At 32.6% G+C, this 17,408-nt stretch overlaps 3 protein-coding genes across 3 annotated transcripts in view; 2 read left to right on the forward strand and 1 right to left on the reverse strand.

The window, feature by feature from the left end:
• tyn (trynity) overlaps positions 1–4,058 on the forward strand; it is a 43,042-nt gene extending 38,984 nt beyond the window's left edge. The window contains exons 10-17 of the mRNA XM_013311856.1: positions 330–455; positions 539–714; positions 1,004–1,137; positions 1,686–1,825; positions 2,037–2,118; positions 2,196–2,340; positions 2,671–2,881; positions 3,065–4,058. Of these exons, the coding sequence (XP_013167310.1) occupies positions 330–455; positions 539–714; positions 1,004–1,137; positions 1,686–1,825; positions 2,037–2,118; positions 2,196–2,340; positions 2,671–2,881; positions 3,065–3,216 (1,166 nt within the window). The 3' untranslated portion in view covers positions 3,217–4,058. The remainder of the gene's footprint in view (positions 1–329; positions 456–538; positions 715–1,003; positions 1,138–1,685; positions 1,826–2,036; positions 2,119–2,195; positions 2,341–2,670; positions 2,882–3,064) is intronic.
• Positions 4,059–4,112: 54 nt separating this feature from the next.
• Lipt2 (Lipoyl(octanoyl) transferase 2) lies at positions 4,113–5,388 on the reverse strand. The gene is made up of 3 exons (XM_013311129.1): positions 5,118–5,388; positions 4,805–5,017; positions 4,113–4,569 (listed from the first exon to the last, which is right to left on the reverse strand). Exons 1-3 carry the CDS (start codon positions 5,272–5,274, stop codon positions 4,217–4,219), a joined length of 723 nt encoding a protein of 240 aa, XP_013166583.1. The 5' UTR covers positions 5,275–5,388; the 3' UTR covers positions 4,113–4,216.
• Positions 5,389–8,218: 2,830 nt separating this feature from the next.
• The window catches only part of sick (sickie), a 176,819-nt gene continuing 167,629 nt past the window's right edge, over positions 8,219–17,408 (forward strand). The window contains exon 1 of the mRNA XM_013311285.1: positions 8,219–8,284. Within this exon, the coding sequence (XP_013166739.1) occupies positions 8,234–8,284 (51 nt within the window). The 5' untranslated portion in view covers positions 8,219–8,233. The remainder of the gene's footprint in view (positions 8,285–17,408) is intronic.

The raw sequence follows: 17,408 nt of genomic DNA on the forward strand, positions 1-17,408 counted from the left end.
TACACTTTGGATCGTCTATGGTCCGCCGCAACATAGCCACAAACTTGTATCGTCTATTATTGAATGCAGTACACGAACATTCTTTTACTTTTATAAACTATTATAAAAATTATTTACTAGCGTACAATACACCTGCTTGTGTTATAGAATATTGTTTGATGTTCTATATTTTTCTTTGTGGTAAAAGCGGTTTATTGTTCATCTCTCAATTCTTAGGATTTCTTGAGATTGCGCGCCTCAAATTTTTGAATCATTACATATACAGGGTTGCATTTGGAGTTGACATCTTGCTGTAAACATGAAGATATTCATGATGTATATTTTTTCAGAGCCACCTGCGAGTCCGTCCGGCGAGTTGCCAGTTACAATCGATCATCAGCAAGATGAAACCAGCGTTCAAAGCAACCTTACGAGGAACGATGCAAACTGTGACAAAACTGGCACATGCTATGATGGTAAGATTTAATAATATTTCTTACAGATAGAAGAAAGTAGACAAAGTAATTCTTATATCTATTCAATGTATTGTCTCTTCTAGTATCCGTTCACTGCAAAGACACCAGGATCGCAGTACAAGTTCGCACAAACAAGCCTTTCAACGGTCGCATCTACGCCCTCGGTCGTTCTGAGACTTGTAACATTGATGTCGTCAACAGCGACCTCTTCCGTCTCGACCTCACCATGGCTGGACAGGATTGTAACACTCAGAGTGTCGTAAGTATCATTAAATAATTTATTGAGATGTTATTTTTTGTTCCTGAGCATTAATTTATATAGACCATAATTTACCACGGGAGTAAGGATTAAGATATCGAAGGGATGATTTTCGGATTATTTACTGGAGCAAAAGTAATTTAAAGGGACCACAAACGTAGCGGCCTTAGAAACCGAAACCGAGAATCTCTTACTGTAATATAACATTTAAAAATATTTCCACAGCTACGATACGCCAACTCTTAAAAGTTTATTTTATCATTTTAAATGTCATAAATGTTTCTTTCAGACCGGTGTGTATTCTAACACAGTAGTTCTGCAACATCACAGCGTTGTCATGACAAAAGCGGATAAGATCTACAAAGTGAAATGTACCTATGACATGAGCTCGAAGAATATAACATTCGGAATGGTGCCAATCAGGTTAGTATGTTCCACAATAACGGACCACTTCACACCTATTAGCATCTCGGCTAGAATTTAAAAGACAATAGTAGAAACTGTATACGTGATGTGGATACGAAATATGAAAAATTTAGGTGCATCTCAGTACGCGATAGCGCGAGTGGATAGACACTATCCACTGTTGCCTTATAAATATGTAAATAGTACTAAGTATTCGTTCGTGAGTTATGCGTGTTGCGAAGTTTTTGCTAAGCTTTTTGTTACGATAATAATACCATGATTACTTGTCAAGATTATATCTAAAACAATGTTACGGGTTTAGCGTACTTCCTTAATGTAAACAAACTTTGATTTTCAAATAAGTCTTAGTGTTTATGAAAGGAGTGCATAAAAGGGACTACCAACAATTGTTGTTCGAATGATTAATTTAAACATAAAAGAATGTTAAGAAAAAGCTTCGGTAACGATTCCAATCCTTCCGATAGTGATTGTTTTACTAAAATACCAACTGTAGTATTGGTATTTTGTTCTTTTTCCATGTAATTTATTAGTATACATTGTTTTAGAGACCCGGAGATGATTTCAATCACGGCCGCCCCCGAGGCTCCTCCTCCACGCATTCGCATCCTGGACGGGCGCGAGCGCGAGGTGGAAACCGTGCGCATCGGAGACCGTCTCACCTTCCGTATCGAAATACCCGACGACAGTAAGATATACGAGATTGTCTGTACATTAAGAGGCAGTAGATTGCAGATATAGAGCACTCAGCTGAATAAATTGTATACATCTTCATTTATGGTGACGTAATTTGACCACCAAAACAATCGAAAGACACAATTGTTTTGAAAGCTTCATAAGAAAAAATCTTTATAAAATTGTTTTTTAGAAGTCTTATTTAAATATTTCTTTTTTCATAGCTCCATACGGCATCTTCGCACGAAGCTGCGTCGCCATGGCCAAGGACTCAAAGAGCACGTTCACAATCATCGACGATGAAGGGTCAGTAACATCAAATACTAACGTCTCATTTCTAATTTGTCATATATCATATATTAACGTCAATATATCTCTTTTAGGTGTCCAGTGGATCCTTCAATCTTCCCAGGTTTTACACCAGACGGTAACGCACTTCAGTCCGTGTACGAAGCTTTTAGATTTACCGAATCCTACGGAGTTATCTTCCAATGCAACGTCAAATACTGCCTCGGGCCTTGTGAACCGGTGAGTGTATTAAATCGTTTGTTAAAAAAATGTTCATTTTCATTTTTTGTTGCAAATTTCGTGTGGGTAGTATTAGCTACGGTGTTAAAGGAAATTGTTTGACATTTGTTATGGTATGACGTGGTACTGCGATGGATTAGAACAATAAAACATGGCAGATACCGTGTCATATCATCTCGACAGTTTTTTTTAAATAACTGGTTTAATAGTCATCATACTATAAGATGGAAACGCTAGGTTCATCGAACATAAAATTTGTAAAAAATTGTGAATTAGTGTGCTACGTTACTGTAAAATACGGTTGGTTATTAAAATGCTACTCGTTTTCAGGCGTTGTGCGAATGGGGCAGAGAATCTTTGGAGTCTTGGGGAAGAAAGAGGCGTTCGCTGCCGGCAAACGAAACCGAAGAGTCGAGAAAAGAGGAGAATATGAACATCTCACAAGAAATCCTCGTCCTAGATTTTGGTGATGAAAGACAGAGCACAGATTTCCTCCGTTCTGATAAGCCTGGCGGTACAGCGTCTGAAGCTAACTTTGGGGGTAAGATACAGCATACGTAAATATAATTAAACCAATACAACTAAGTAGTATGAAAGCCATATCCGATAGTCACTAGTGTTCTATATATATTTAAGACTTCAAAATAGTGGCCCAAATAATTTACAGTATTAGTATTTTATTAGTAAAATCAGCAATTTAACATTATTTATTTTCAAATTACAGAGAAAACAGTAACAATTGTGGAGCCGTGCCCAAGCAAATCATCGGTGTTGCTTTTGGGCGTCGCCTGCGCACTTCTCGTTCTACTCTACATCGCCACAATCTTTTGTTACTACATGCGCAAATGGCTGACCCCGCCAAAACACATGTCGTAATGTCATCATGTCAGATTTTGAGGTTATGAGGATTCTAGTGTTTTTATTGCTAAGCGCTGGATTTACATCAATTTGTGATACATTTGACTGATAATCGCAATAAATAGAAAAACGAACGAATTGAACTTTTAGGAATTGATTAAAATAATTGGCATTGGATATCAACCACCGGAATTTAGCATTTACAAAAATGGTAAAATATTGCATTTGAATGCATTTATTATGTTTAAGTATTTGCTTATTATTTGTATCAACTGGCTTTTTATATACAAAATATTAATTTTATAGTCGTGACTAATTTTACAGCAAACTAGTTAGTTATTTAAGCTAAAAAATAGTTTAGTTTTGGACAATGCATTTATTAATATTAGTTAGACTAATTTTGGATGAACAAAAGTATGTACAACTATCATAAATATTATATTAGGTGAAAAATGTACTTTGGAATAATCCCTAAGAAATTTCAGTCATTGTATGGATTATTAATAATTTTAGGGGATTATTCTGAAAATTAAATTATTGGATTTCGTATTAAATACTTTAGGTAATAATTAGATATATAAGAATTGCATACAATCATTTATCACACTATGTAGTAACATCTTATGTTTTGTAACTCATTAGGAAACTAATAGATTTGTAAATATACTGTATCCGTCCATTTGGCGTTAAACAGTAAAGCTCTCATTGAACTTTCAGTTGGGTTTTGATGAAATGTCAAGAATAAAGAAAAAATAATAAAGATGGACAAACAAAAAAAAATGAGACTCAAAGTCATATTTACATTTCACTCAACCCAACTTGAGATTTCATAAATTATTTAGATTAATATACTATTTATTTTTTTTAACTTTATTGCATAAATGAAATAAAATTGTACAAATTTACTGTTTTTTTTTATTCCATCTCAAACATTAGAACAAAAATATCAACCAGTAACAAAACTAATAAATAGATTCTATGAGTTTGCTTAAAATTTTTCTATACAATGTCTAAAAACTTAACTTTCTACAGATTCGAGTATTAATTTATTATAAACACCATTTAGGATATCTTCTTGTAAATCAGTATCAATATCTTCTAAGGAACAATTAAAAACCTTTTGAAAATTATTTAATAACATAGGCGTTACTACATCCGGGGTGAATGTGGTTCCTGTTTCTTGACTGAGAGAAGTTACACCTTTATCCTCTATGCCACAAGGTTCAATGTGGTTAAACCATGACAGATCATTATCACAATTCAATGAGATACCATGTGTGGTAACATATCTTGATGCATGTATTCCAATAGCGGCAATTTTATTGTCACCAATCCAGACACCCGTATAAGGTGATCTACTTGCTTCCAAACCTAGAAGCAAAAAAAAAACAATTAGTATCATAATATAATATACAATATTACAATAATTTTGATCACATCATAAATATATCCTTAAAATTAAGTTGAAAAGATAGATTTACTGGGAATAAAACTAGTAATAGGCAATCATAAAAGAAAAATGCTACCTAATTTTGACAGCTTTGACAAGAATTTTAATTTTTATGCTTAAAGTTTTACTGAAGTTTATTTGATTTCTATTACTCACCTAACTCTTCACATAATTGGATAACAGTCTCTTCTAAACTCTTAACATACCATTTGACACTAGTTTTGTAATTTTTCAAGTTGAAAATTGGGTACACCACTAATTGACCTGGACCATGAAATGTTATAAGACCACCTCTATTAGTTTTCCTAAATTCAGCACCTAAACCTCGTAGTCTTAAAATTTCTTCCTCAGGTGTTTCATCTCTTATACCTACAAACAATATTTCATTTTAGACATAAAAATATCGAATGGTGCTCCTTCAAGGTTTCAGTAAATAGTGAATATGTATATGGTAATTGAAAATTCTAACCAACAGTGTAGACAGGCTTATGTTCGACTAGCAGAAGAGTATCGTTATTAATGCTTTGACCATTCCTTAAAGCATTGAAATGTCTCTTCGCAAGAGCTTGTTGAATTTTTAAAGCGGTATCATAACTGACAAGGCCTAATTTCCAGATTTTAACCATTTTTGTTCTCAGAATTTTGTTGAATTAAAGTTTTATTTGAAAATTATATGTAAAAGTTTGAGAAACTTGTAATTTAATTTTTTTTGATTATTTTAAAATTTTTAAAACAGAAATAAACAAAAAGACGATTCAATTAAATGTCAATCTGACATTTGTTGACAGATTCCAGTTTTAGAAAAAAGAAATAAATTGTTATTTAACAAAATACTTTTTCACTCGAAATGAAATATTATATAATTCTTGTAGTCCTAAAATCAAAACGATTGGAATTTAGTAAAAATTGGTAATTTTATTGAAATTTAGAGGCAGTAGTCTAGTATAACAGTTTTTATTGGTCTCCATTTTATGTTCAAAGTTGCCATCTATTAATATTTCGTTAAACTTTATGCGAACAAGCGACGTATTTTTTGTATATGTCGCTATTTGCCACTAGATGGCACGGTAGTAAAATAGCATCATTTATTTCATCACGCACTGAAATTGCGTATTTATTCGTGGTTTTTCGGTTAAGCGTTTAGGGCATAGGCTCAGTAATCTCGTGGGCTTTGCTTGTAGGGCGGTGTTGTGGACGTTATACATAAACCAGCTGTGAAAGTAAACATTAGAAATGAACTAGAAATTGTATCGCACGTATATTCATCTTTATTCAAGAAGTAGGTAGTCTTAACATGCGCTGTTGTTATAAAAGTGTTGTGACTTTTCATGAAGTTTGTGATAAAACTTTTGGGCGCTGTAAATTTTACAGTTTTTAGAAAACTTTGTGTCACTGACATGAGTATATTGTATAAGAGAGGACAGTGAAGGTAAGATATTTATATCATATAAAAACATAGTTTTAAGACCGGAAACTGAAAAGCTATCACATATTATCACACGATAATATGCAACTTGTTTCCAGTGGAAATAATCTTGTTTAAGGCTGAATAATTTTACACATGTTTTTTGAAGGTAGATTGAAGAAATATTACAAATTATAATGCCGACTGCGACAACCACTTATGTCAGATTGAGCCAAATGTTTCTATTATTGTATTTTATTATACCTTTTAATAATTAAAAAAGAAACAAAGAATTGAAAAGCTAATGGCCGGTAGGGCTAAATCTTTTTTATTCGACTTACGGTTTCTTGCGGAAGTAAAAAAATCTCGAAATATCAGTGGGCATTCCAATAGTGACTTAACTCAGTATTGATGAAAAGTATTGGATAAAATATAGATTTAAATAAATAAATTTTGTCGGTAGTTTCCTACGTTAACAACGTTTTATTATTGTTAGTTGTATGTTTGTTAGTGCAAGGGTTGAAAGCCGCTGAGGTAAACAATAAGCAGTTAGGAAGGCGACGTCCCGGCTTCCCGTTAGCTATTAATAATCCCGGGAACACGGGCGACGCCGCGGGGTGTTCTACTGCATCCTATTTCTCACGCTTTTATTTTTAATAACCCTGGTAATGACTTATAGGTTTAACGCCTGAATATTTTTTTAATAACTATTTGACACATTCGAAGATTTGCGATTTTTTGTACGATAGTGAACTCACTAGATACGTGGTGGTATGTTGTTTTCTCTTAATCTACTAAATTACTGAAACTGATTTTTATTTCTTTAAATAAGTACACGTTAACGACTTATTAGATATAAATCGATTAGTTAAAAAACGTGATTTATTATTAAATATAATCCGTTGGCTGAAAGCTTGTTGACACTGAATGATAAATTGGCTTATTGCCCGCTTGTTAGAAAAACGGTGACAGAGATTTTCAAGTACAGTATCGATATCAGTTTTTTATTTTTATTTAGATAAATCTTAATATATTTTTGTACAAATAAAGTACAGTGGTTTAGAATTTAGATGATGGACGTATTAAAATATTTTGTTACCATATAGTACCTTTTTTCTTTTAAGCGTTATAGTCTTATTTTTTCTTCATTATTAAAATATATTTTTTAATTTAGTATAACATGTGTCAGTGTTCCTTCGTAACCCAGAGAGCCACGGCTCTAGTACAATTCTAACTTTCCAACGAGCCCTCTTGACATGACACGCTCTATATTTTGTATTTTCTAGATCTAGAAATAAGAAAACAAAACGTACTATATCTATCACATAAATGCTCCTATTTGTTATATTTAGATTAAAATAATTAAATAATATTTGTTAAATCGTTTCTTTCCACACTTTTATTTATCGATTCTGACTTAAGGTGATGAATCGTACATTCTTTCGGTATTTGCGGGAATGTGTGTTGGAGATCACAAATCGTTGTCATGGCGACACGCAGCAGCCGGTATGCTGCGTGACGCGAATTTCGAAGCCTCCGATCGATGCCCGCCCTTTTTCTTGCGATCACGACTTAAAGATAAAGTTATCAGTTGTGAACTTTTTAGGAGTCATTTTTTAATGGTTGGCAACTTTATACTGTATTCAATATGAATTAGATAAATACAACAAATGATCTAGACAAAGAATGGTTGTAAAATTAACTATGAGTATTGACGACAATCCCCAAATATAGTTACGTTAGTCCAAAATTCGTATAAATATAACTGGTCTATGGTATTAAAAATGTTCCAAATTCGCTCTATTAACAACTTAATAAATGAAAAAGAACATAAATGTAACGCACTCCTACTAATCCGTTTAAGATGTATAATAAAAATACTATTTATAATTCTCCGCTTCTTCCGAGATGTGGCTAATTAAGTCGTAAAAAGCATTTCCTCAGCTGAAGTGTTTGGCCAGAACGCAGAGTGAGTTATCGCCTTTATCCTCAGCTTTAATTATACATGAGCTACTGACAAGTTTTCCGAAATCAACTAGGACACTGATTATTATTTGCAGTCGCTTCAAAGTTTTGCTGTGGCTTTCTGGTATTGTCTACAACAAATACAATCTTATAAAAACTATAAAAAATACTTTTGTTTTTTTTTCAGATGCTGGCGTTTAATAAGCGCTGGTGAAATGTGTACGAGGTCTACAAGCCACAGTTATTCATACGATGAGACTGTACAGGTATGAATACTTAATAACATCTATTAATATTTAAAAAAACCTACTCGCGTCAAGAACCATATTATATCTAGGCGGCATCAATAATAAAGAGCCTGGCAACAAGAAGCAAAGTTCTGTCCTAAAACATTGCCGCTCCTAGAACTACAGGCGCTTAAAGATACAAGTATAGTTCACAGGAACTCAAAATTTTTGTACAAAAGGTCCATTTTCACTGTTTTCTTTTTGTTCGAGTTAAAAATATGGAAGCTGTAAATGCGTACCGACATCTAAATGAAGAACAAGGTAATTCAGCTTTAAGGGTCGACGTAATAAAGTTTAATTTGGATACAAAGAGCAGAAATTGCAGGCTTTTCATGACGATCCATAAACACGTTTACTGTAGCGTCTTACATTGTAAATAAGACCTTGTTTCTATAGTGTTTAATTTCATTATTGAGTGTTTGGAAAAGATTCTGAGGCGCTGAAGAAGTTTTTGAGTGCGGGTCATAACGACACATTAGGCGACACGGCCGCTCTTACCTTTATTAATGCGGTACAGGGCTAAGCGCTCACTCGAACCTCTTGTGCCCGAAATTCGTAACCTGTTTACTGCGGGTCGCACTGTATACGCAAGCCTAATTGTCATGTTTGTTTAGTCTATCTTTGCCTTTATATATAATAAAAAGGAAATGTTATCGAACAATTTTTTTTAACTATTATAAAGAATTATATTCGAGTCGGCAAATGTACTATTTGATTTTCGGGTTTGTTAATCGCGAACCTCAAAGGACTCAAAATAAACTCACTCAGCACTTTAAAAGGAACAATAGAACGGACTGGTGAGTCGTAATTTACAAGACACTGTCTTATCTTAACGCTCGGTGCTTTCTGATACAATATTCCCGAGGGTTCGCGACCATTTATCAGGCGCGACCCACATCGAGGCGACATCTGGTGGCAGCCTCACCCACCCTCTATAACAGTGTTACTGGAAGCGATTATTGTGGGAATCAGTTCCTTTATTGCATTGACCTCACGTATATCCAGCGTTTCGCGTAAACGAAATAAAACAGGTGACGTTTATCGTGTTCAATTTTCCCAAGATATTTTTGATGAGATCATTATTTTTATACAAAGTTTTTCTTTTAAAATGGTAATAAAACAGGGAGAAATTTATAATTATTAAGCTGAGCTTTCGACAAATTAACCATACAATTATAATAGCTAAGGTTTTCAAACTCCTAGAAGATACCTTGAGCGAATTAAAAACAATAGATGAAAGTATATAATAAAAAATTCATGAAATAAAATAGTAGTTCTCTCTATCTCCATACAAATGTCGTAAGGGTCCCGAAATATTAGGTTAGAAAAGATTTTTATAGCCAATGTTTGTACTACACAGGTCACGCTCTGAAAAGCTTCGCAAAGCACAAAGGCGCGTGCACGCGGACGCATAGAGCGGAAAATTCGATTTTCTGGCACGCGACTCCTTAATGCGTTGTGGTCCTTCGAGCCCAACCCTTGCCGCGAAACACAGCCTTAATCAAATTCACTGCGCCAATCTCCGGCTATATAGATAGCGAAAAACCAATATATTGGCTATAGCCTTGGAATTCGATAAACTAATGGGTTAAGCTCAATTTTTATCAAATATTTCCCATAAAATCTACTAATGAGTAATAGAGATAGAACAGTTTTACGTAAATTGATTAAATATCAAATATAAATATATGTACAATATTATACAAAAATTGCCAAAACGTTTAATTTTATTGCTTAGATGTTAGAATAACAATTGTCTTTGAACTTAATTAGAATAATACAGTAGGTACTTGAAGTACATTTTGTGAGATTTTCTACTAACGATGTTTTAATTACTCCGTGACTTAGCACTAAGTAATTTTCTGTAACAAGTAATTGCCTACTTACAATGTTTTAAATGGCTAAGTTACACTGCAAATATATATTTTATAATAATATTTACAGAACATACACGAGTTACAGCTATTTATTGAGTTTTTTTTTCTCAAGCGAGTAATTTTATGTAAACTTAACAAACCCACGTGTCTAATTTGGAAATGACATGACTTTAGTTTACATTGATGAACAGATTCGTATTAAAATCTTCGAAAATTTCTAAAACCCTAACTTTGGCCATACTGCAGTAGATTTGCGGACCTCTACGAGTATGAATTCAAATTTTCCAAAACATTAATTCAAGGACTGGACTTGCGTATCTGTACTTATACGATTTACGACCGTCTCTATCAAGGTAAGGTTACATTTGTACAGTACAAAATATAGGACTAAAGTGCTGTGGTTATCGGCTAAGCCAATTCTTTGTGCGAACTGGATACTGTCGACATACTGGTAAATTAAAAGTAATTGTTTACAACGCTATACTTATTCATTAGGATACAGATGATCAAGTTCTGAAACTAAAATTTACGGATCAAAATTAATATATACTGTGTGCAAAATAAGAGCTTTTGTTAAGTTGTATATTTTTTTATTTTTTTATGGCTATAAGTGGGTTATTACTATCCAGTTGACTATTTTGAAATACTATATCTATACACCGTAGTGACGTCATCAAGAGTAAATATTATATCACTTATTGTCTGCGAATGAGGCGTTATTATTTTTATGTTATGAATATTCATTTCATATAAAAAATGTAATCATTTTGTTCTTTATACTGTCAATTCTAGAATATACATTACTCTTGTTTCCAACTAGCCTTTGTGTATGTTATTATATTCTAAGCCTACATTTAATAAGTAGGTGTACGAATTAAATTGCTTGCCAACACTAATACCACCCGCGGTCAATTTATGCGCGCGTAGTGCGTAGTTTCACGCCTCCATTGCAAACGATTATGCCCTTGCATTCGTTATTGCGCAAGATATTACACATGTTTCGTTATTATTACGCTTATATGAAAATAAATTAAATATTTAAAAGATAAAAATACAAATTAAGAGTAAGTTTAGATATGTAATTAATGTGTGATATTTATGTAAATTATTTTTTATTTGGATAAAACGGTCATTACGATTTACTGCCCTCTAGTATCGAGTAGCGGCAATAAAAATACTCCGAATGTGTTTCGATTTATCACAACCAGAGGGCCAGTGTTCTTATTTTACACTGTAAATCGCCGTAGATGTTCGTATAACTGTTGTACTTTATAGATTAAGTCGATATGGTAAATGAAGGTTTTAATCTTTGGCGAAATTGTTACTTTTATAATTGTTTAGTTAATTCTACGGCATTTAACCAATGACGAAGCGTTGACAAGACTCGAAGAGTAATATATCGGCCTCTTATCCCTTCCTTGTTTCGTTTGGTTTATTTTCCGAGTTCACACATTCTGTCCTTTACGGGTTGACCACGAATCTGCAACTGTAAATTAACATTTATTGGCTACGGTTTTACGCGTCGTTATTTTATAACTAATTTGAATATTATATAATTAATAATGCTTGACTAATTTTGGTTGTTTACTTTCATCCACTAATATCGCTAGGATTGCCACTAAAGACACTTGTATTGCCTTTATAATTGACAAAATGCGCTAACAAGTGTAACGTTTTTAATATCACATCACTAAATAAACCATTTGTTGTAATTAACAGGCGAAAGTTAATCTCGACCCTGTCCCCCGCGGCCGTCGCGCCCCCGCGTCGCGCCGCCCTAAATCACGGCCTGGGCTGACATTGTGACAACTAGCGTAGACTTTCGACCTTTCAGCTGCAATATGCATTTATCGTGCTGCGACATGCGATACCATATTTAGAACGACTGCGAATTAAAACATTAAAACGGCCATTTATAAAAACTATTGGATAATTACTTCAAATTAAAGAGTGGTTTTGAATGCAATGTGAGATTATATTTCTAATACTATTTACGATACCATTCGATCGATTTTACTAATATAATTATTACTTAGTCCTACGTAGCGCTAGTTTCGTGTGTCATGGTATAATTTTGTGCAAATCTTTTTTTTTTTAGGCTATTGTAATTTATATAGACCTATAAAGTTATATTAACTTATTATCTCTTCCAATAAATATTTTTATATATTATTTTAAGTTTCAAAAATACGGTGTGATAATTTTTTCCCATAAAATGTTATCGCAGCTATGATGTCAAGTATCATTTGTGAAGTGTACTCATACACAATGTATACTCGTGAAAAAGGTATCTTGGGAAGTACACTTGTGCACAAAATGTTATAGCTATATAAAATCAACGAAAAATATAAAAAAAAAAATAGAACTTTGATAGTCAATTTTTAATATCACTTCTGTTGTGCACTGCACTGGAAATTACTTTTATTTTTAAATTTATATGGCCTTGCTATTTCGTAATGTAACATACAAGCATTGCGTCACAATATCTGCTGTAAATATAGTAATATATATAAGCTATGTTATTTCAATACCGCCACGAAGTTCAGTCAATGTCTCGATATAAAGTAAGATAGAAAGTATTTAGGTCGTGTAGAGGAAAGTATCACGAGGATGTCATTCCCAAGAGAAATCAGTGACATTTCGAATTTCATTAATTACAACCCTATCGAACATTCGAATGTATAGCGATACACATTCTACCTAATTTATGTTTGTTATACGTATATTAATACAAAAGAAAGTCGTGTTAAGTCTATTTATAACACAAGAAGAGCTGAACCGATTTGGCTGAAAATTGGTGGTGAGGTAGCTTAGAACGACTCGACTACTTTTCATCGCGTTTCTTTAATTTTTTTAATTCTGCGTGGACGGAGTCTTTTTCTGAATCAATAATAATAAATAATGTGCGTTATACTAGGGATGAGCTAGATTAGACGATGTTTTACGTCCTTAAATGATTGTCTTTGTTCATTGTCAATTTTTCATATTAGTATCACGCTGGTTTAACTTAGTTTGTACTAAGGCATTTTTATTTAACAGTTTATTTTATATAAGCAGTAAGTAAATTATTCAATGCTTACTAGTCATCGTGAAATAGCAACATAGATAAGCATTGAGGCGATATATTAAGGATGTAGGTGGGAAATAGAGGTGACGTCACCAACGCCCTCAGGAATTGTCGGCTTCTTTCATCAAATCCCTACATTGCTCGCTGCGATTATTCACACGATATATTCAGATTTTCTCAAACTTTAACACTTTTAATTTAATCTATAATTTAAAATTTGTTTGAAAATGTTTTTAAATTACGTAAGTATGATAAACAATCTTGACAAAATTACTAAACATTTTTCAGTGACTTAAGGTTATTTCTGATATTTCCCGGGTATTTTGATGATAGAACAAAATGACAATAAGTAGTATTTTTTTTGTACCCTTTTCTTCTTTTTATAAAAAACAAAACAATATGCTGGATATATAATGTTTAACGAATTATAACCTAAGGAAATTACCACAGATTTGGGTGTTGTAAAGTTTGGGAACCATGTGTAAGAAAAGAAATAAATGATCCCCTCTTTACAAAAGTAATCCCGAAAGTAGATGGCAATGCGGTATTCGTGCACAGGGTGTTTCATTAGACTGACAATGTAAGATTTAAATGCAAAAACTAAAGAATTTTACATCGATTATTAAAGCATAATACTAGAAAAATTTATGGAACAATATTTGTTATCGCTATTAAATTTTTCCAATACAAATGTTTTTTTCTCAAATTTTAATTTATCTGAATAAGTCTAAAGCGAATCAGCTTATCTCAATACAGTGTAATGAAAGACGAGTTCAAGTCAACTAGATTATACGATATTTTGTACGATTGTAGTGTTTAGAGTGAAATAAGGGACATCCTATATATGAGAATGCACCGGTGCATTGGTCGGAGGGCGAATGTCCCGTGTAGCCCATTGCAGCCCGCGCCGCCTTAATCAAACCCAAGCAATTTATGATCGCACCACGCCTGCATCGATATAGGGATATTCTGCAATCGCGTATTTCTTTCAATCGATGCTAATGCGCAAATTAACGAAATCCACATACATTTCTACTGACAAAATGACCTAATCTTCGCAGTTTTTTCAAGGATTATAAAAAGGATGACACGGCGTTTATGTATAAAAAAATTGTCAGATTGAAGCCAGGTTTTATAAATTGTCTTGCAGTCTATATAAAAGATTATTTAGAAATAAATAGCAAGTTCTTAATATATATATTCCTTATTTTTTATTTTATTTCTACCATTATGGATTATTTATAATATTAAACTATTTATAAATAATTATTTTCTTATATTCATTTACTTATTTTTTTATTATACACTTTATAAAAAATGTCTTATTATCATTATTACAGAATGGCCCACCGATATTCACGTATTGTATCTTAACTCTAAGGGCGGCGAGGCGCGCCCCTATCGAATGTCCTTGCATTACAACATACACTTTGATAAGTTTCCTGATCCGTTTATTGATGTAATCGTCGCCATATTTACACGGACAATAGTTTTCTTTCTTACAAAATCTAATAAATTATGTAATCTTACTAATATTATAAATGCGAATGTTTAGATGTATGCATGGATTGATGGATGGATCTCCGGAACGGCTAAACGGATCTCGCTGATATTTGGCATAGATGTAAAAAATAGCCTGAAAAAATCAATGGCTGCTTATTAAGTTTTTTTTATAATTTGACAGCTAGTTTTACAATAATTATTATATCGTAATATATTTCGTGTGTTTTCCACTATATGTAACCACTGCTTTTTTTACAATGCAAGCATACGGTCACGGATAGAACAAATAAGAATTTAGGTACACACTTTCAAGTCCGTTTTATTGACTTTCTATTAATATAATACACTGACTAATGTTCATTACACAAAAAAACAACGTTATATTCAAGAACAAACTTCATTAACCAGATTCTCTTTCGAATACAAATTCGGCACAATTACTCACCGCTGTATTTCAAAGGGTAAAAGCAAGTAAAAGTGTGCATTCAAAATGCAAGTGATGCGGGGTGAGTGGCTTGTTTGTGCAGTTGACTGAAGCGCTGCACTTTGTAATTTAGACATGCGACGATGCGTGAAAACGGATTAGCGTTAGTAACTACTTTATATTCAAATTTCTTAACTTTTGAAAGCAAATAATGTAACCTTTAATATAAAATTAAACTAGTTTTAAAATTTCTATAGTCAACATTTTTGTATTCAATAAAAATTAAAAATTCTTTACTAAACAAATATATTATACAATTTTTCACAAGATTTTTGGGAAAATCTTGAACTAGTTAAAATTGTGTTTCGGGCGACAGCGCCGTCTTATCTATTATCTAAAGTTATAAAGATTCGTCATATTTTAAACAGGATATTTCAAGTTATTCCTTTCATGTTTAAAACTATCAAACTTTCCTATTTCCACATAAATATTTCTTAACTAGTTAGCTTTTTCATCAACGAGTAACCAAGTCATCTCTCATCCCACTTTTTATCGTGCTAATATAATAGATTTTCGTCGTTCAAATTGATCTATCATATTCTAACCTTGTAATTTGTGATTGTAAATTATAGTTGTATTTATTAAACAAATGATTTGAATAAACTAATTGTAATACAGTAACAATATTCCTTACTTCAATATTATCTGTACTTTATTTGTTTTGCGTTGAAACATTAAGCACTCCCAAATGTACTATAAATTAACGGCTATGTTTGTGACCAGTTAAACATTTGTTACGGTTTGTGTACTATAAGCATAAAATTGGCCGCTTTTTATTAACATATTCGTTTATAAACTTTGTAAAATTAAAAGAAAAATATCAGCCGACAAGTTAATACATTTTTGTACCAAAAGATCTGGTAATATTTTAAACAATAAAATTATTTTGTTTTTTAATCCTTGTAAGTAAGAGTGTTAGTATTAGAACCTGGAAATTCATTTGGAGTTACCACAATTTTGTTGTAGGTATGTTTGTATTGTTAGGAAGAAAATTCAACACTGCCGGTGTATCGGCGAAACACTAGCCTTATTAAAATATCAACGTTTATGTCCCCACACTAATCAATCTGACACTTGACTTGGTAACGAAAACGCGTCATTCGCGTTAAAGGATTGTAACTAATAATGTCTAAAATTATTCAAAAACACGCTTCCTTTACTTTCATAAGGTATAGTGGGAGATCAAATAGCGATTTTCTCTCAACTTTTAGCTGTCAGCTCAACTTACTCGGGGGTTACGTGATCAAACTGAATTTATTGTGAGTTGTATGGTAACCTTCTGCGGTCTCGTAACTTTAAAGATAATGTTCAAAGTTCATTGCACGGAAAAGTCTCGTTTTCTCCTTCTACAATAAAATATGTAAAAAAATTTTGAAAAAAGGGAACCCTTGTCATGAAAGATAAAATTCAACTATCGTATTCGTAAAATATTCGCATTTATAAGTAACTAGCTGTCACCCGCGACTATTTTCGCGCGGTATAAAAAAACTTAATTAGTTGTCTATGTGTTCTTTAAGACTATGTTCTACATCGATGCCAATTTTTTTTTCATTTTCAACAAACCCATTCATTCATCCATCCAAATGTTCGCATTTATAAGGTACAGTAAATAATTATGTTTACCGTGCCCTAATTTAAACAAGTATATTATTATAAAAGTATCCATTCAAACAAGTGGTAGTAATCAAGGAAACTAAGGTATTTATTCTCGCTAGGTTGAGTATACAATACGGCTGCTCTAATTACACTTTACAGTACAAAGGAATGTGCAGTAACAATACAGTAACCTTAGCGTACAATAAGTTTTCAACAGTGCGTTAACGGCACTCTGCCAAAATAGCAAAGCCCAATACGATATGTGGGTAAATTAAATAATCATATTTGTTATTAAGTACTCGATTCTATTCGATAAGAAGCTATTTTAAGTGAACTGTGTAAGTTACAAGTCTTGTTTTGAAAGAGAAAATTACCCGTAACTTAACACTTCCTAAAATATTACAAACTAAATAAATTTAATTGTAGAATTTAAATCTTCTGTTTTTTTATTTCAATGAATTTATATAAGTTTTAAAACTTTGAAGTTAATTGAAATGGATTTTGGACGTCTGCATTTTACACAAGAATTTTATATTCTGATGGAAATGGGAAACATTTTAAAGTCATTTTCCAATC

This window comes from Papilio xuthus, unplaced genomic scaffold (genome assembly GCF_000836235.2).
Source record: "Papilio xuthus unplaced genomic scaffold, Pxut_1.1 DF827680.1, whole genome shotgun sequence".
In the NCBI taxonomy this organism is placed as follows: Eukaryota; Metazoa; Arthropoda; class Insecta; order Lepidoptera; family Papilionidae; genus Papilio; species Papilio xuthus.